The sequence below is a fragment of the Chiloscyllium punctatum genome, chromosome 20 (assembly GCF_047496795.1).
Source record: "Chiloscyllium punctatum isolate Juve2018m chromosome 20, sChiPun1.3, whole genome shotgun sequence".
In the NCBI taxonomy this organism is placed as follows: Eukaryota; Metazoa; Chordata; class Chondrichthyes; order Orectolobiformes; family Hemiscylliidae; genus Chiloscyllium; species Chiloscyllium punctatum.
In genome coordinates this window covers 26,938,643-26,959,855 of record NC_092758.1, presented here as the reverse complement: position 1 = coordinate 26,959,855, position 21,213 = coordinate 26,938,643, and the positions used below count along the sequence as shown (strand labels likewise).

The window sequence follows — 21,213 nt, the reverse complement described above, 5'->3', positions numbered from 1 at the left end:
ATCATTGTAACAGCTTAGTTTTCTCCAAATTCTTTTAATAATCTGGAGATCAGAATTTTTTTCAGTGTGTTCTAATCTTGTTCGAGATTTTAAACAAAGATTTTAGCAAATTTTCTCTGTTTTTCAATTCTAACCATGTCAAAATGAATCACAGGGTTTCTTATCTTTTTGGTTTGCATGGCCTTGTTTAACCTGAATTGCTTTGATTTATTTCTCTGTGACCCCACATTTTCTGCTCGTCTACAGCTTTAAGGTACTTGGAAAGAAAGGAGTTTGTGACCTTTTTACTCTTTACCGGAAAGTATTCCTTCACACTTGTCTATGTTGATGTTAATTTGCCAATTAAGTACCCAGTCTGAAAGTTAGTGGGCAGTAGAATGGATATCACCCATTTTACACTAAAATAAAAAGCGTTTCCAGTGAGTTTCCAAAATCAGTACAATTGTCATAAGCTCAAGTAAGGAAAGATTACGCATGAATGTAAGCATTTTGAAGAGAATAGATTATTACTTCATGATTTCATGCATTTATTAATGATTTGGTTTAGAATAGCATTGATGGGGATATTTGGGTAGGAGTTAACGTTTAAATTAAATTGGTGCTGAAATTTGTCATGCTTGTAAGGTGAAGGATCTCACTGTTTTCCACTTTGAGCATCACATGTTAGCATCAGTTGCTTCCAGGAGACTGAACACAAAAAGGATAAAAGCTGGAGTAGTATGTTTGGTCCCTTGAGTTTGCTGTATCATTCAAGAAGATCCTAGACCCTCTGGCTGTGTGAAGTTAAAGCTGCCTTTTTACTTAATACACTTGGTTGTCTTGTAGCTGTAAAAATTATCTAACCAGTGTTATGACCCAGATGAGAGGAGTGCACTGTCTTTCTCAAGTTACACTACTCCACAGGTCACAGTAGAGATGTTCTTCTTGGTGATATGGCCTTTATTCCTGATGAAGGGCTTTTGCCCGAAACGTTGATTTCGCTGCTCGTTGGATGCTGCCTGAACTGCTGTGCTCTTCCAGCACCACTAATCCAGTATTTGATTTTCAGCATCTGCAGTCATTGTTTTTACCTTCTTGGTGATATGGTCATTTTACATTGTCTTGACATTAGATTTAAAATAAAATGATCCATCAACTAGGTTTCTTTAAATGCAAAATTTTGGAACATTTTATTCAACAAAATGTACTTAATGGAGATGCAGGACTTGTTAACACAATTAATTTATAACATGGAAACAAAATGTTTCTCCCTCAAATAACTCCAAGACAAAAATGGCACACAAACACACTAGGTAAAGGTTATGGTGGGGAAGAGTTTAGTCTCTGCAGAGATCTACCTTGGGGGAAGACTTTGTTTTTATCAATACGTTTTAGTTCCTGAAGACAAGAAGAATAAAGTTTGATGTTCGGGCATTTGTAGATGGATGTCACAAAACAGAGGCCGATGTCTCTGTCTCTGTGGTCTTGACAGACATAGCTTGCTCAGAAAATAGTGTACTGGAAAGTCTTCCAGTTGCTCTCCAAAAGGACAATTTGGGTTTCACACTAATTCATCACAAAGGTACTTCAGAAACAGGAGACATGAGCTGATCGCTTTTCTTTCCGCAAGCTTTCCCAACTGAGAATCTGGAGTTTTGAAACACTGCTCAAAGAACAGCCATAAAATCTAGACACGTAAACTGTCAGTCAGTCAGAGTGAATTTAAGCAACCAGATTCAGCAATTATCTGGAACTTTGTGGTTTCCAAGAAATGTGTTAGTTAAAGGGAATCAGTCCTACTGCCTTTTCATTGACCTCTTCATTTAAATATAAAAGCAATTCTGGTGTTCACAATCCTTTAAACTCAAATTTGCAAAAAATATAAAACAGATCAGATGTAACAAAGAAAGTAAAGTTTCCTTAATTCTTACGCTCTTAACTCCTGAGCCAGTTATCTTTCCACCTTCCGCAGTGAATTATTAAATTTAATGTCGAGGAATTTCCTCATTTGCACTTTGCACCTCATCGGTAATTAATTAAATGTGTTTTAGAGCTTACAGAAGCTTTGCAAGGAACAATAAAAAAAACATTTTTTTTTGTTTTATCTTCAACAACAGTGAAGGGTGTAGATATTTGCCTAATTAGTTTTGATTGAATATGAACTGAAGTTTTGGAGGGGACAGGACGTGTTCCCAATCTGCCAAGTCTCCTAAAGGAACAAATTTCTAGTTGTTGTACAGCCTAATAAAGAACGTGTTTGAAATCCGCGACACAAAATTGGCAAATGAATAACTTTGAAATTTTAATATCAAACTCTACACTAGAACATTAATTGCTGGTGCATGCACTTCAATGTTAACAAACTAGATTGAAATTTATAATTAATATCTGTTGTCAATTGCATTCTGCTCATCAAAATGTCCTTGCATTTGTGTTACATTCATTAGTAAACAATTGAAAGGGAATTGTATTTATGCATATTACCTCACTCTTCTTTAATACTTTGTTCAGGCACAACCAAAGTATCTACGTTGCATTGCCATTTCCAGCTTGTTTGTTGCAGCCAAAATCAATGAGGAAGATGAGGTTTGTTTTTCCTGTGTTCTTATTTATGCAGATTTAATAAGCAAAACAACTTTTGTAATGTTTATATTATACAATAATTCATACAATCTTTTATTTTCATAAATAACCCCACTGTCAACACTCAGTAGCAACCGTGTGTTCCATCAAGAAAATGCACTGCAGAAATTCACCAGAACTCCTTCGTGCCTTCCAAACTTGTGATCACTACCATATGGAAGGGCAGCAGATACATGGGATCACCATGTTGCCCTCCAAGCCACTTATCATCCTGACTAGGAAATGCATCCCTGTTCTTTGTGCCCCTGGGTGAGAAGTTTTGGTACTCCCGCCCTGGCAGCATTGTGGGGGACTGCAGCAGTTTAGGAAGTCAGCTAGCCAACACCTTCTGAAGGGTAATAAGTGCCAGCACTGCAGCTAGCGATGCCAACATGCCATGAATGAATTTTCAAATATGTTTACATTCCGTTCCGTCCATTGCTATGAAAGGAACATAGGCAACCAAAATGATTGATTGATTAGGGCGGCACGGTGGCACAGTGGTTAGCACTGCTGCCTCACAGCGCCAGAGACCCGGGTTCAATTCCCGCCTCAGGCGACTGACTGTGTGGAGTTTGCACGTTCTCCCTGTGTCTGCGTGGGTTTCCTCTGGGTGCTCCGGTTTCCTCCCACAGTCCAAAGATGTGCAGGTTAGGTGAATTGGCCATGCTAAATTGCCCGTAGAGTTAGGTAAGGGGTAAATGTAGGGGTATGGGTGGGTTGCGCTTCGGCGGGGCAGTGTGGACTTGTTGGGCCGAAGGGCCTGTTTCCACACTGTAAGTAATCTAATCTAAATTATATGTGGAAATTCCATTTTCAATTATTTGAATATGTGATTATTGTGAATGGGTTAATGCCTTGGCTAACATTGTGGATCGAGAAATGTTGCATGAATATTTACGCTTTACCCATTTAAATTGGCACAGCTTGTAAATTGCACCTGGATACACTGGTTTGTGACTTGTTCACATCCACATGTGAGCCCAAGTAATGAGGTTTGATGTGCTGTTCAACATACTCCACCCTCTCCTTGCTCACATGATATGTCTTGGCAAGACTCATTAAACTGAAATCAAGAATGGGAACTCTGGCTAAATTTGCCCCTGGTCCCAGGGCTATTGAGGCCAATTAGTGAACCAACTCACTTACCAAGACCAACAAACTTTTGGTCTGTCTGGTTCAATATCAACCAACATAATATCTCCTGACCTTCAAAAATAACTGGGCATCTCCTTGAATAGGAGCATGTTCCAAGAGTAGATGAAAGATTCCAACAAATTGGAATTGGCATAGGTGAGATGGGTTGACTGGCCTTCTAATCAGATGATTCTGGGAGTTTATAGAGTAATAGAACCACTGGATCCCTTCCAGGGCACAATATACCTGAATACAGTATAGAATTGTTCTGTTTTTAGCAGGAACAGCATTTCTGCTCATAATCTATTACAGTCCTGTTACTTTGTATGATACTCATTATGATTACTCATATGATGCTCAGTTTTATTTTTGTTTTCCAACCTGTGTAACATCTTTGCACATTATAGCATTCTATAACATAACTCAATTATTGCCTCCAGCTAAAATAATGATACCTGCTTGAAAGGTTCAAGAGCTTTTTATCAATTTTTTGCCATTATCTAATGTTGTGAGATCTTATTAATGCGTGCATGGTTATCAGACAGTGATAGTAAATATGTCTCCTAAAACAACTGCACTGTCCAATTATTATTCTGTTAATATTACTATAGCAGTAATTGATAGTGCTGTTTTATATCTTAGTTCGGCATACCAGTAACATTCAATAAAATTAATCCAGATCAGCATGCTGCTGTTGATTTACATTTGTTACTTTCCCTTTCATTGGATTAATCCAACACCCTTCAAGTGGCATAAATGTAAAGTGAATCACTTGTAGCCCGTACTGTAGTATCTAAGATGTGTTGCTGGTCAATAGGGTGGGTGTTTCTAAATTCAGGTGCAAAACTAAAATCTCAACACTAGCTTTCTCTAATCTAGCCTCAAAGTCTGACAGTCTGAGCACAGAGGTTGCATACGTTGGAGGGGGGAGTTCAGAAAATGTTCCCATGCACTTGCTGCTGTTCCTTGTCGGTGGTTCTGGGGTGTTTTGGAAGAAACCTTGACAAATTGTTGCAGTGCATCATGTAGCTAAGCACCCTTGATACTCCAGTGATGGAGGCAGTGAATGTCAGTAATGTAGTGGAATGACCAAACAAACCAATGTGGAGTTCCTTCAGCTTCTTGACTATTTGTACAGCTGCAGATATCCAGGCAAGGTGATAGTATTCCTTAAAATCCCAATTTATGCCTTTTTAGATAGTAGAAAGAATTTTCAGAGGCAGGAGGTAAGTCACTGGGCTGATCTAATTGGTTTTCTGCTCAGTGGTAAACTATATGCTGATAGTTACATTTGACAATGGTTATGCAACTAAACATCAGGAGAGCTGGCTAGTTATCAATTGGAAATGATGAGGGATGGTTATTGTGATTGTCTGGTATTAGTGTGTTACGTGTAAAGTATCAGTCTGAGCTTTGGATGTTGCCCAGGTTTTGCTGCATGTCAGCATAGATTGCTTCACTTTTGAGCACTTGTGAATGGAACTGAATACTGTGAAATCTATCCAAATGTGAACACAGTTAAAAATCTCATAATACCAGGTTATAGTCCAATAAGTTTATTTGGAAGTACTATCTTTCAGAGCGCTGCTCCTTTATCAGGTAACTAGTGGGGCAGGATCATAAGACACAGAACTTATAGCAAGAGATCATTAGTATTGTGCAATTAAAACGTTATATTGAACAAACCTAGATTGCTGTTAAGTCTTTGTTCAATATATCATTTTATTTGCATGACACTGCTCCTGTGCTACAAATTCTGTGTCTTATGATCCTGCCCCAGTAGTTACTGGATGAAGGAATAGCGCTCTGAAAGCTAGAACTTCCAAATAAACGTGGTGGACTATAACCTATTGTTGAGTTTTAACTTTTGTCCACCCCAGTCCAACACAGGCACCTCCACATTATTAATGAACACTACCTTACGACTAAGGGAAGATCATTGATAAAATAACAGAAAGAAGTTTGATTTGAGGTTGCTGTCCGGATACAGCAATATGCTGGTTGATTTCCAACAGCCGTAACTTTGAATGTTAGAGATGGCTCCAAGTACTGGAGCGGTTACCCCAATAATCCATGATTTTGGGTGGACTGGGATCCTTTAGTCTCACATTCAGTCAAATATAGGATAAATAGCCAGGACAGTCACCTTTACCACAACGTGCAGATTAACTCTTGTCCAAATGTGGACAATAGGATGTAATAATGAATGTCAGAATCTGAAATGACAATCGGTGAACAAGGAATTGGTGAGTAAATGTAATTTGCTAATAATTGACTAGCATCTAGAAGGAATTTCCTACTAGAAACCATTAGGGTGGAGTTCTGATGTGACTGTCCAGTGATCCAGTTGAGAAGTGGGGAGTGTGGATTAAGATGAAAAAATGATAAAGCATTAATTTTTCCCAAATAGTTTCATATTAATATGCCATTGACCAAGTGATGGAGTGGCAACATGCCAAACTAACAGAACATAGTGCCACCCTGAGCCTTTCTCCAACATAAAGCAATGTTATCTCCTCCATTTTGAATGAGAATATTGGATTAAAAAGAAGAATCACACAACCACTGAACTTTTGAAATGATTTACTGAACCTAAGAAAACATACAAAAATGATATTCTGTGCAGACATAGCACAATAATTTATTAATTATTTCACAGGTCACACTTCTGGTAAAGGACCTTGCAGCAAAGAGTGATAGTGGCTGTTCCTCTGGTGAGATTCTGAGGATGGAGAAAATCATACTGGATAAGCTGCAGTGGGATCTTTACACTGCCACACCTGCGGACTTTGTGAACATAGTAAGCATTCAACAGTCAAGTTCCAGATTGTGAAGTAGCACGTTTAAACTGGTAGATATTGAGATTAGCTCACTAGTGTGGCTTTTTAGAAAAAATGTTTTTTTTTTGCATTGTCGACACATACACCTGCAAAGCATTGTCTACGTGGATATTGTTTTCTAACAGGCCATTAGCAAGAAGAATGGTTACAATTCACTGTCAACAAGAGAAAGTCATTAATTGATTTTAATGCTGCAGTTCATGCTGCTGTTTTTAACACTGAAGAGGCACTGTAGAGGGAGGCAGGGCATTACTGCTTCTGCACATGCACTGGGCGATGTCAAATAGTGATTACAGACCCCAAAACCAAGTCAGGTTGTGAACAAAATGAAAAATTGAAATATCTTTCACTTTATTCACAAGCTGAAGCCAATTATATTCATTTTGAATGTAGCATGTTTTGGATAATGCATTAGGTCATTTTTAATGATTAGAATCATATTATAGAGAGTGGAACCTCCATTATCCGCATCCCTATTATCTGCAATATTTATCTGCCAAAATCTTCGCAGAACAAAACCTTGCATGATATGCTGCTTCATTTGCAATTTCCTCTCCCACTCTTCACAAGCAAAACTACATCAGTTTTTTTTTGCATTTCTTTATGTACTTTTATTCACTCCCATATGTAGATTATTGCTCTACCATTCATATTCAACCAGAATTTGAGGGCTCTTTAATTATCCTTCACCTCCCATTATTCATTGGGGTATCTCCTTTGCTTTGATGGATATTGGAGGTTCCAGCATATCTTTTAATTCCCAGATTTCAACGGGTTTTTTTTTGACACCATGGCCGCGGTCAAGTCCTTAGACACATAGCAGAGTAATCTGGGAGCAAGCTGGTTAGATTAGTGTTGCAGTTGCTGGGGGAAGGTGATGGTTCGGGCTGTTGGTTTCCATCCAGTGGCTAACCTAAACATTATTTCCATTGTCCAGTTCCACGCCATGGTGATGTCCAGCCGGCCCCATCTCCTCGACCGATGGCCTCAGATGAATCCCTCTCTCCACGCCGCATTCTTGACCAGGCAGTTACAGCACTGCATGGCTTGCCACCAGTTATTACAGTTCAGAGGTTCCACACTTGCCTTAGCGATCATCAGCTTGGAAGTAGAAAGATTAATTCCCGATTGGTTCATTGTGACAACTGATCTGCTAAAGAAAGCACAGGTAGGAGCAAGCCTCAACATTAATGGTCCGTGTATTTACCAAAAAACAACTATTGTAGGAGTAATTCAGGCAAATCTAGCTTTCTACATTATGTGCATTAGCCTTGAGCCATTTCTATTTGATCAGTGATTAAACTTTTTATTGGTTTTCCATAAAGCTATGCAAGGTCCATTTGACTCTAACATCCATATTTTTCTGCTAAACAGGTTGAATTACTGAGGGCCGAGTGTGCACAAAGCTTAACTCTTGCTTTACATGAGCAATTAAAGAAAACACCCCCTATTAGGCTGTTGGCTCAATGTAATTCTGATTGTGAAAGCAAAATGTTTGTTTATCAATGATGCTGATAATGCTGTACACACTGATTAGTAAAATTGTATTAATGTTGACAGTTTAAACACCCCTTCTTCTCCAATACAATGTTAATAAAAGCTGCCTGTAGAAATCTTCATTGATTTAAAAACCTTCTGACTGAATTTGACATCTAAAAGATTTGAGGCGCATGTTTTCCCATTTATTTTCCGTTCTGCTCCAGCAGAGCATTTCAAAGTACACTTCCTTTGAACTTTGAATCACTTCCAATGTTCAACCCCTACGTGAGTTCCAAGAGCGCACAGATCTTTGTAGCAGCTCAAATTGAGGCCTACATGTCATTACAAAAAGCCTTCTGTTTCTAAGACTAACCCTGTGCTGAGCTGGAGATCTAGTGGTTTTTGGCAATAATATTGAAAGGACTAGGAGAAAGTAAGGGCTGCAGATGCTGGAGATTAGTTCAGAGTGTGTAGTGCTGGAAAGGCACAACAGGTCAGGCAGCATCCAAGGAGCTGGAGAATCGACGTTTCGGGCATAAGCCTGATGAAGAGCTTACGCCTGAAACGTTGATTCTCCTGCTCCTTGGATGCTGCTTAACCTGCTGTGCTTTTCTAGCGCTACACTATTGACAGTAATATTGAAAGCTCCATTTTGCATTAGTGTTTGACAAACTTTCTTGGCATTTGAAGACTTTTTTATATAATAAATGTTGATGACCTTTCAAACCACCTGAAATAATGAGCAGTGAGATTGCACGACCAATGTATATATTTTTCTTAACTATGAATGACAAATTTGTAATCTTCAGCTAAAATAGAGCAAAGTATTATGACACAAGACATAGCTCACTTTTCTAAGTATAAAAGTTGGTTTAAATTTCTTTACTCTTGTATTTCTTTCAGATTCGCAACATGGACTTTGTCTACTGTAAAAATATTGTGGCAAATCATGTATTTCCTGAAACGGTGGTCTCTGCCTCCAATGTGGTTTACATCTTTGATCCTGCAAATTCAGACCTTGTGAGGCACCAAAGAATGTTTTACATTCATTCTGGGATGCATGACCCATATACTCAGTCACCCACCAGAGGAGAGTTGTGGTCACGTCGGACAGCCACAATGAGCAACAGAGTTGCTCCAGTGAAAACAAGTGAGCCAGTTGCAGTGGAAATCAGTGCCAAAGCTATTGATTCGGGTCAGCTAGCAGAAAACCTTTCTCCTTGCCCCCCATTACAACCAGTTGAGGATGTGGAAGAATTCAAAGTAGGAGGAGTTAAACAAATCATATTTTAAATTTAAAAAGCAAGGGTTGCATTAGAACTAGGGGGTACAAATGATCAAGTTAAAATGTCGTTCTATAACACAATGGTTGCATTCTTGTACAAGCTCATGTTATAGAAAAATCGTGCTTTGGAAACAGTGCTTAAAGTTCAGGTAATAAGTTTGCGCGCTGAGCTGGCAAGTTTGTTTTCAGACATTTTGTCACCATGCTAGGTAATATCAGTGAGCCTTTGGTGAAGTGCTGGTATTCTGTCCCGCTTTCTATTTATGTGTCTTGGTCTCTTAAGGTGGGTGATATCACTTACAGTTCTTTTTCTGAGGTTGGTAAATGGGGTCCAAATTGATGTTTATTGATGGAGTTCCGGTTTGAATGTCAAGCCTCTAGGAATTCCCGTACATGTCTCTGTCCTAGGATGGGTGTGTCGTACCAGTGGGAGTGGTGTCCTCCTTCATCTGTAGGCAAGGATACTAGTGATAGAGGGTCGTGTCTTTTGATGGCTAGTTGCTGTTTGTGTATCCTCGTGGCTAGTTTTCTGCCTGTCTGTCCGATGTAGTGTTTGTTACAGTCCTTGCATGGTATCTTTGTAAATGACATTCGTTTTGCTGGTTGTTGGTACAGGGTCCTTTCCTAAAGCAGCAAAACAAATGTCATTTGCAAAGATACTATGCAAGGACTGTAATAAACACTACGTCGGACAGACAGGCAAAAAACTAGCCATCAGAATACATTAACAGCAACTAGCCATCAAAAGTCATGACTGACTATCACCAGTATCCTTACATACAGATGAAGAAGGACACCATTTTGACTGGGACAACACATTCATCTTAGAACAGAGACATGCACGGGAATTAAGACCATAAGACCATAAGACATAGGAGTGGAAGTAAGGCCATTTGGCCCATCGAGTCCACTCCGCCATTCAATCATGGCTGCTGGGCTCTTCAACTCCACTTACCCGCATTCTCCCCATAGCCCTGAATTCCCCGAGACAACAAGAATCTATCAATCTCTGCCTTGAAGGCATTTAGCATCCCAGCCTCCACTGCACTCTGCGGCAATGAATTCCACAGGCCCATCACTCTCTGGCTGAAGAAATGTCTCCGCATTTCTGTTCTGAATTTACCCCCTCTAATTCTAAGGCTGTGTCCACTGGTCCTAGTCTCCTCACCTAACGGAAACAATTTCCTAGCATCCACCCTTTCCAAGCCATGTATTATCTTGTACGTCTCTATTAAGTCTCCCCTTAATCTTCTAAACTCCAATGAATACAATCCCAAGATCCTCAGCCGTTCCTCATATGTTAGGCCTACCATTCCAGGGATCATCTGTGTGAATCTCCGCTGGACACGTTCCAGTGCCAGTATGTCCTTCCTGAGGTGTGGGGACCAAAACTGGACACAGTACTCCAAATGGGACCTAACCAGAGTTTTATAAAGTCTCAGTAGCACAATGGTGTTTTTATATTCCAACCCTCTTGAGATAAGTGACAACATCGCATTCGCTTTCTTAATCACAGACACAACCTGCATGTTGACCTTTAGAGAATCCTCGACTAGCACTCCCAGATCCCTTTGTACTTTGGCTTTACGAATTTTCTCACCGTTTAGAAAGTAGTCTGTGCTTTTATTCTTTTTGCCAAAGTGCAAGACCTCGCAATTCCTAGAGGCCTGGCATTCAAATTGGAACTCCATCAATAAACACGTCTATTTGGAACCCATTTACTAACCTCAGAAAAAGAACTGTAAATGATATCACCCAGCTTAAGAGACCAAGACACACACAAGAACACCAGCGCTTCACCAGAGGTTCACTGATGTAGCATGGCGATGAAACATCTGAAAACAAACCTGCCAGCTCAGTGAGCAAACTTTTATAACCTTAGCTACAAGTCTTCTCAAGAATTGCACATACTTAGTGTTGGCAATGTAATCTCATTACAGCCAACACACGTTTTAAAAGTTTGCGCTTTAGAAACAACAGTGACCCAATTCATCAATTGTGTTAGTGAATTTGCTTTAACGAAATGTGCGTTATAGCAGAATGACCTGTAATTAAGATCCCATTTAAATCTGAATCAATAATTTCAGGTTTAAATGCAAGTGTAAATTGAATACTGTGATCAAGAAGCCCTTAAGTAAGGAGCATTACATCTCAAATGTGGAAATAAATCTTTCTCATTACCTCTGGGTCTACAAAAGTACCAACTTCCTGTAGTATGAAAATATTGGAATTGCATTGTCATCTTCCCAAAATCACTCAGCAAAGTTTGTATTTCCTACCCTGAGCACGTTTGCAGGCAGTGACTGATGCTGAAAAGCTTTTTGCAGGGATACAGCCAACCATTAATACATGCTTCTTTTAAAGACATGCCCACCATGAAACCCTACATGGTGATTTGTGTCAAATTATTTGACTGATTTTTACTTGCCCCGTCCAGTAGTGTTTTCAGAGGAGAGTGTAAAATAGTTTGAATAGCTAGCCCGCACCTACTGACTCATCCTGAGCTCACATTTGTAATATAAAGTTCAAGTGTGCTGAAATTAGCAGCTGTCAACGAACAATTTGTTAGCAAGCCTACTGATCTGAATTAATGTGCCCGTCCACATTGAAATCTGGTTGGCCTGAGCAGTTGGCTAAGAGTGGGCAGTCTGTTTTGGTCTACCTTTGATTAAAGTGGAAAAGAAGGATAGGCAACCTCAATTGAGGGCATTCCCTCTGTGCATCAGGGCCACACTTCATTTCCTTTCTTGCCCCCTATCTACCAGAACCCAGCTGTTCATATGTTCCTCCTCAAACCTCTTAAAATCCTGGTAATGCACCTTCTTAGGAGCAGCTGTAATCTACTTTCTGCATTTGTAGATTTTACAAATCTGTTACCAAGCTCTGGTGCAGTTAGGAGTGAGAGAGTTGATCATAGAATCCCTACAGTGTGGAAACAGGCCCAACAATCCACAATGACCATCTGAAGAGTATCCCACCCAAACCTATTCCCCTACTCTATTACATTTACCCCTAACTAACACTTTCCTGAACATTATGGGCAATTTAGCATGGCCAATTTACCTGACCTGCACACCTTTTGATTGTGGAAGGAAACCCATGCAGACATGGGGAGAATGTGCACACCACACAGACAGTCGCTCTGAGGCTGGGATCGAACCCGGATCTCTGGTGCTGTGAGGCAGCAGTGTTAACCACTGGGCCTCTGAATGAGAGCCATTCAGACTAACATTCCCAAGGAGGGCCAAGACCAGTTTGGATCACCTATGCCATTATATATCTGCAGGGAAGGCTTGCACAGTGTCAGCTTCTATCTGATTTTCTTTGAGGAAGCCTCTCCTGCCCCTGCCATATTGTTCCCATTCCTTTTAGAAGTTCTTGATTGGGATAAAAGTGATTTAAAAAGAAGTTGCCAAAGTGTTTGTCTTGTTCACAAGTTCTTTACATTAATTGATATACTCCAGCGTGGAAGAAACATGTGGGTTTTATTGCAGCCTCAGTACTTAAAGTCCATGAACATGTTATTTGTATGCCATGATCGATCATTTTGTTTCTGCATTTCACAATTACTCAATGTGTGTACTTTAATATAATGATTGAGAGTTTCCAAATTCCTCGGGCTATTATCACTAGGCTCTTGATCCAGAAACTCAGCAAATGCTCTGGGGACCCAGAGAGAATTTGAAATCAATTTAATTTTAAAAATCTAGAATTAAAGATAGACTGATAATCATGAATCCGTTGCTGATTGATGAGCTGATGGACTTTTCCAACAATATCCTTTAGGGTTGGAAATCTGCCATCCTTATCTGGTCTGGTCCACATGTGCCTCCAGAGACATAATAGGGTTGACTTTCAACTGCCCTCTGAAATGGCCTAGCAAGCCACTAGGGCTGAGCAATATATGCTGTCCAGCTAGTGATGCCCATGTCCCATAAGTAAATAAATTTTGGATGCAGTGATTCAGGCATAAGTTGCACTAGTTTTGAGCAATGAATTTGTTTTATTTCCAGTTTCTGCTCAAAACCACTTAAATATGAGCCTAAATTCTTCAGTGAACTAGTACAGTTGGTCAACATTTTTAGAACCTAATGCTTTTAAAGACATTTGCATGATAAAATACTCATTGACATAGCAACTTGGTGTAGTTGAATTCATTCAGTAGCAAGATAAAAGATTCAGAAATCTTTGCCCCAGTAAAGAATTATTCAGAATTTTGAAGGTCTGTAAATGCTGTAATTAGTGGAAATGCTGAATTGTAATTAACTTGACCTTCACAACTAGCAAGTTTAGTGGGTGGAGCTGGCTTGCAGCTCAATGGTTTTTAAATAGTGCAAAAGATCTTGGAAGCTCCTTTCGCTTAAAGTAACTTCCATTCAGAATTCATTTTGATCTTTTATACTACTTGGAAAATTATGGGTGAATTGCAAGGGATAAAAACACCACCACCTAGTGGAAATTGCTGACCACTGTGCAGACAAAATGCTTCCCTTTTTATGCATTATAGCAAGGTTTTTTCTTCCCCTGCGGCAGCATCATAAGATGGGCACTGACCATTCTATCTGTTCTATACAGAAATATCTATAAAAAACCATATTGTAACATCCAAATGATTCTTAAATGTCTGCATTAGTTTTTCCCCCCCCAGTCTTCTATTGGAAGCCTCATTCCATTCATCAATCACAGGGTTTTTTTTGATGAACTTTTAATGTATGGCCTAAAATTGTGGCATAAAACTTTCTTTTTGCTCTAATCACTCTGTTAACTTTGGAAAAATAATGTAACTGTAAAGCAACTTCCAAAGGGGCGGTACGGTGGCACGTACTGCTGACTCACAGCACCAGGGACCCGGGTTCAATTCCCGTCCTCTGGCAACTGTCTGTGTGGAATTTGCACATTCTCCCCATGTCTGCGTGGGTTTCCTCTGGGTGCTCCAGAGTGTTAGGTAAGGGGTAAACGTAGTGGAATGGGTCTGGGTGGGTTGCTCTTCGGAGGGTTGGTGTGGACTTGTTGGGTCGAAGGGCCTGTTTCCACACGAGGTAATCTAATCTTAAAAAAAAAGCTGAAAATCCCTTATTTCTCCAAATTTCCTCACAGCTGAATCCTCTGACACTCAGACCAGCCATGAGTTTGATTGTGTGCTACCTGTTCTTAACTAGTTACTTTTCTGTTTGTTGCCCAAACTAGACATTTTACTCAAGGTGTGGTCTGACCAGAGCACCGCACAATTTGATAATTACTTCCTCTAACCTGTATTCTATTGTCCTGGCTGTAAAGTCTAGCATATTGTTGACCTGCTTAAACCTTAAGTTTCTCTTACCTTCTTCCCAGCTATTTTAACAGCATTAACACCAGAAACAATTCCATTCATCTGATGTAAGATACTTTCTAATTTGTCTCCCTGATATATGCATCATATTTGTAAAGATACATTGTAATCCACTATGTAGCAAATAATTCCTAGGTCAACAATGTTTCTGTATTGTATGGGAGTTCCCAGAAATACTTGGTAGTTATTTGGAAAAGTTCAAACCTAAATCTGCTAGCTTCTGTGTTAAAATGATCTGAATGATTTTTTAAAAATGAAGTAAATCTAATTTATATCACAACTGTGAACTTTCAATTTTTTTGGATCAAGTATACAATGTTACACTTTATTTCAGTTGTAGTGGGAAATAGCTAAAGGTGGTAATGAGAGTAGGAGAGGAAGTCCCAGGTCATTATTTAATCAAATTGCATCAACAGTCTAGAACCTCCTGAAACTTACATTTGGTTATGATCTCCATTCACAGGATTTTTATTAAAATATTTTAAAAAGACTGAAAATTTATGCAATTTGTACCATTGCAGTTGGTTGGTTGATTTTTCTCCAACATTTTAAATTATCCCGGAATTCTGAAAAGCAGAGCTCAAGTTACCAAATGAGCCACATTCTATTATTAAAAAAAACTAAAATACTACTTTTGTTTAGTGACCAGTCTGGGAGAATCTGCATTTTTATGATATTTATTTTATAAAATGTACTCCTACTCCTGTAACAATTTCCTGTAACAGTTGAGTAGTCACATCATATATATATATATTATATAAAAATATATAGCAAGGAATCAACATTTATACAAAATAGTAAAATCCTATATTGGTGTACACCTCCATTTTCTCATTAGGCATTCCTATATGCATACCCATAATGGGATGTCTATAAATGCCTGGGTAAACACAAACTTTAAGATCCTCAGACCGTGCTCCAATAGAAACTCAATTTCTGAAATTGCTATGTATTTTTCTATTTGGGTCTAACTAAAAAGCAAGATTAAAAATAGATGTGGAAAAATATGGCTTCAAAATAGCAATTGAATAATGTGCCCTGGTCCATTTGCTCACCTGAAGTCTAAACTTGGGTCCAATTTGTTACAGAGTAACATGAGAGATCAACTATAGGTAGTTCTTCTATAATGCAATGGTTGTGTTCTTTGCAACACCGCATAATGAAAAATTGCACTTTAAGCACTGTTTCTAAAGTGTTGGCGATGTAATTGCATTACAGCCAACACATATTTTAAAAGCTCAAACATTAGAAACAATGTCCCCAAATTATCAATCATGTTATAGCAAATTTGTGTTAATGAAACGTGCGTTATAGGAGAACAACCTGTATTTAATTTTTACTAAAATCTAAATTAGACGCCTACTAAAACTGCTGCAAATGCTTTATGAGGCCTTTAGTTAAAGTAAATCTGAGTAAAGTAAATCTGTTATAGTATTCAACTTGGGAAATCTTTCACAATGTATTACTGCATAGTTAAAGAAAAAGCATTCCCTACAGACCGCAACAAAATTAATTTGCCCAGTGTATCATCCAACATCTGAGAGCCTGATGTAACCCAAACAGCTAAACTTTTAAAATCTGTTATGGTGTGTGTTTGGTTGCTTGATTAGTGATGGGGAGGGGTGTGTGCAATATTCAGGGTGTGTGGAAGAGAAGTAACTTACTTGTTTTAAAGGCAGCTAATAAAAATTCCCACCACAGACAATGTTATGTCAAGTTCGTTGCAACTTAGTATTTCTTTTTAGAAGGATAATCCTTGTGTAGGTTACTCTGAGAATTTGGTCTTAAAACCTGTCTGAATTGTGAAGCAAAATCTCAAATTTAGCTGGCATTTAATTGGAAAATATAGATTTTTAACTGTGGTGGGGCAAAAGTTATTTGTTTAAAAAAATAAGCTTAGCATGCTATAAATACTGTGATTTTTTTATTGGTGCTATTAAGCAGAACAATAATTTTGTACTCTTGAAAAAACATTCTGCACTAGTACCATTAGAGGTACAATACTTAACACTCTATATTCTATTTGCTATTCATATGTATTTTCAATGTTATATAAATACTGAGCAAGATACTGGAAGACCACCTGTCTGATGCTGAACCCAGAACTGTCCCTGTGGAACTCTTCTGTTTAATTTGTAGAAGTGTGAGGAAGCTCATTGAAAGCAAGAAAATAAAATTTAATATTTTGAGAAACAGCATTTCAGATATATTTATTTTGGCTTTTTAAAAAATTCATCCATAGGATGTGGGTGTCAAGGATGAGACCAGCATTTATTGTGGATCCCTAATTGCCCTGGAGAAAATGGTGATGGGCTACTGCCTTGAACATCATAGCCCTTGGAGTGTAGACTGTGCTGCTCGGAAGGGAGCTCCAGGACTTTGAGCTAGCAAAAGTGATGATATAGTTCCAAGTCTTCATATGGTGCAAGAAAAACTTAAAGTAATGTTGGTGGGCTCGGAGGCTTTAACAACTGCAAACAGCTGGTAAATAGCTATCCTTGGAAAAGAGAACACGGAGATCCAAATTGGATTAAGACAAATTGACTGCTCAAAGATTATTAATTTGCATTAAAAAGTCAGCTGAAGTTTACAAGTGGGTCCTAATTGCAAGCCATGAAGGCTCACATCGTTTTTTCAGTAAAGTAGCAGATGCCAAACTATGAGCTCCTGCAGCTGAGGAGTATCATAGGAAAAGTTTAAAGTCAGGAATCAAGTGGGTCTTCTCCATAAGAGGTGGAGAGGTCTACTTACCTCAAAAGACTGCTATGCTATGAGCGCACCTATTAACAGTAGCATAGCACTCTCAACCCTCTGACTGAAAGGGAACAGTTTCTTGGAGAAATAAAATGGTTGCAGCAACAACTTGATAAGGTTACAATGCAACAAAAATATCTGATGCTTTGGGAGGTCATCTGCCAAAATTTGAGAGTCTGGAGCAGTTTCTACAACTGAGAAGGTGGCAAATATAACCCCACTATGTTTTTTTTTAGAAAACATGAGAGAGAGAAAACAGAATTACAAACAAGTTAGCCTAACATCAGTAATAGGAGAAATGATAGAATACTTATAAAAGACCTGATCACAGAACATTTGGAAAGCATTAATGGCAATAGATGTGAGTTTATGAAAGAGAATCAATAATTAGCAAATCTGTTGGAGTTTTTTGTTTGGACCTACTGTAGTTATACAGAGCTTTAGTGAGACCATATCTGAGTATTGTGTGCAGTTTTGGTTTATCTACCTAAGTAAGGATAGATTTTCCATTGAGACTGTGCAGTGGAGGTTCATTAGGCTTATACCAAGATTAAAATCAACTAGGCAAAAGTGAGGACTGCAAATGCTGGAGATTAGAAACTAGAGTATGGTGCTGGAAAAGATTGGCAGGTTGGTCTCACTAACGCTCTGTATAGCTTCAGTAAGTCCAAACAATAAAGCTCTAGCAGATTAACTAATTATGAATTCTCTTTCATTAAACTCATGCTGACTTTGTGTATTGCCATTAATGCTTTCCAAATATTCTGTGATCAGGTTGTTTATAAATATTCGTATATTTCCCCTACTACTGATTTAGGCTAACTTGTCTGTAATTCTGTATTCTCTCCCTTTTTTTAAAAATGGTGAGGTTACATTTGCTACCTTCTCAGTTGTAGATACAGTGGCATGGTGGCACAGTGGTTAGCACTGCTGCCTCACAGTGCCAGAGAACCGGGTTCAATTCCCGCCTCAGGCGACTGACTGTGTGGAGTTTGCACGTTCTCCCCGTGTCTGCGTAGGTTTCCTCCGGGTGCTCCAGTTTCCTCCCACAGTCCAAAGATGTGCAGGTGTAGGTCAGGTGAATTGGCCATGCTAAATTGGCCCTAGTGTTAGGTAAGGGGTAAATGTAAGGGTATGGGTGGGTTGCGCTTCGGCGGGTCGGTGTGGAAGGGCCGAAGGGCCTGTTTCCACACTGTAATCTTAAAAAAAACAAGGTTGGTAGGACTGTACTATGAGGAAACATTCACTAGAATTAAGAATAAGAGGGGATCCAATTGGAAAAATTGAACATTCTAATGGAATGGAATGGTGGTTTCTCCTGGTTGCGAATCTAGAACTAGGGGCTACAGTCTTCGGAAATGAGGTCGGCCATTTAGGGCTGAGATGAAGTAATGTTTCTTCACTCAGAGGGTGGTCAATTATGGAATTCTCTACCACAGAAGGCTATGAAGACTGGGTCAGTGAATATATTTGACAAAGAGATTGATCATTGTTTAGATATTAACAGTGATATGGGCTGTGGAGAGAAAGCAGGAATGTGGCAATTGAGATCAAGGACCAGCCGTGATTATATCGAGTGGTGGAGCAGGCTTGAAGGGCTGAATGGCCTACTCCTGCTCCTAGTTTATACATTGCTAAAATGAAGATCTCCAACCTTTCCACTTGAACATCAGCCACCAAATAGCAGAAGTTCAAAACAACAGTGACGTTATAGATTGTGAACCAACACCGTTGCTTCATGGTTTGCAGGGTTGTTAGCAATCCACAAGGAAGTGCTCAGAGAAAAGTAGGAGTGTTGCATGTAAAAAAGGAAAAAAGCGTCCAGAAAATTGGCACAAATCCTGTGCAGAGAAAACCAAAATTCTTACATCAAAGAAGTAGCCTGATGGGAGAAAGTCTGTGTTACTGAAATATTCAGAACTTGAAGATCAGTGCAAATTATTAGTTGAGGTAAATCCAATTCACAAATGATGACATTACTGTAAAGACTCTGTAATGAGGACTTGCTTTTCTAAAATAAAGAAATCAACTACAGAGGTGACAATGATCTTTTGAGGAAGAAAGTAGAATAATGTAAAGGAGGATGCAGAGGTTAGGCCTCAAGCATCTCACAGTAAACATGCAGATCGATGTGATTAAGACTATGGAGGAAGTGACAGACCTGGTCAAGAGTAGGGCATCGAAAATTCCATCATGTCTGGAGATCAAGGTACTGTATTACAGAAAAGCTTCCAAGGGCTCTCATTTCTGTTGAAGAAAACCTAGAAGACCCATATTTGAATTCTTTACAAGTTCAAGAGACCCACTTTTTCCTGACATCCCAAGCACACTGACTTACATAAAGGAGGGTTCTCCATTTGAAGTATGTGAAGCCACCCTCCCGCTTCTTAAGGAACAATTTGTACCATGGATCAAGAGACACCGATGATGTCATTTAGGCCAGACCAAGCTCAAGCTCATGAAACTGGAAACACTTGCATTCTGACTATCATCAGAGCCTGGAGCTGCAGTCTGCTGAAGACCTCTTCCAAGGAGCACTATGGAAAGTACATCATCCCACCTGTCCTAAAACACAGGTGAGAATATGCTTGGAGATTGGAATTAAGGTCAGAACCGATTAAGAGGCAGGAGGAATATGGGAGCTTGAGCTAAATATTAATGGTTAAATGGGAAGCTGTGAAATAACTTAGTGGGAGGTATAGAGTAAAAAGGATTTAAAACTTAACACTGGGCTAACTCATTTTGTACAAGCTCAATACATCTTTCTTCATCATCTGCTTTTTATGATTTGGCTCTGTAAAAAACTCTAGTCTTCTGGTGGTGTTTAGTGCCACTCATTGGAAGCTGAACTTGCCACGATCCTCATTTGCCATCTGCATTCCAACAGTGTTGTCTGAACAAAGCAGATGTTACACAGGATTGGAACCTGGAAATATCTGACCTCCGATTGAAAGTCAAGCCTTATGACTCTATGGCCTCCAACACCATGAACCTTGAGCTGGACATTGTCAGAAGCAGAGGTGAACCGCAGAGTTTGACACTCCATGTAGATCTATGTATACAAAACCCGAACATGTTGCCTGGAAAGGGAAATTTTCACTGCACATCAAGGTGATTGGATTTCACATTAACAATGTGAGATTGAGAGATACAGAGACAGAGAGATTATCTCACAGGGATCGAGATTCTTTCAACTTTATATCTACTATTCTTTGATTACAATTATGATATATAACAGTTCCACACTTAGGGTCTTCTCTATTTTCTGTCAAACCTATATGGATAAGAGCTGAAGGAAGCCTCGGTGCAAACATAAATTGGGCAGTAAATCATCGGCATGTAACTGCCCTTAGTTCAAATTTGATGGGCCTCATTGATGCAGTAGAACTGAAGCATAATTTACAAAATACACCTGAACTACATGTATAAAAGTCATAAATTTGTAGAATATTTGACAATTATTGGTCTGAACAATTAGATAATAAAATTGAACTGATCCCTGCCACTCCCAAACCAGATTCAAGCTAGATCCTGTGGAGGATCTACTCATATTACAGAATTCAGAATTATATACAGTGAAAACAGACATAACATCTACTTAAATTGCAACACTCCTTCCTTTGTATAAATTCTCTCCCATTATTAGCTAGTCAGTTATCAGATATCCTGGTTTGATTGTAGCAGCCCTGGTATAACTGTCCCAGAAACATTTAACACTTGTAATTTGTAAATCTATTGCAAGCTGGTTTAAAGAAATGGAATCAGATTCTTTCATACAGTAGGAGGCC

General features: G+C 39.0%; 1 protein-coding gene across 1 annotated transcript in view; it reads left to right on the top strand.

The window, feature by feature from the left end:
* Nucleotides 1-9,976, top strand: part of LOC140491981 (cyclin-I-like) — a 33,329-nt gene extending 23,353 nt beyond the window's left edge. The window contains exons 4-7 of the mRNA XM_072590543.1: nt 2,491-2,565; nt 6,398-6,538; nt 7,516-7,746; nt 8,961-9,976. Coding sequence (XP_072446644.1) covers nt 2,491-2,565; nt 6,398-6,538; nt 7,516-7,746; nt 8,961-9,350 — 837 coding nt within the window. The 3' untranslated portion in view covers nt 9,351-9,976. The remainder of the gene's footprint in view (nt 1-2,490; nt 2,566-6,397; nt 6,539-7,515; nt 7,747-8,960) is intronic.
* Nucleotides 9,977-21,213: the final 11,237 nt, after the last annotated feature.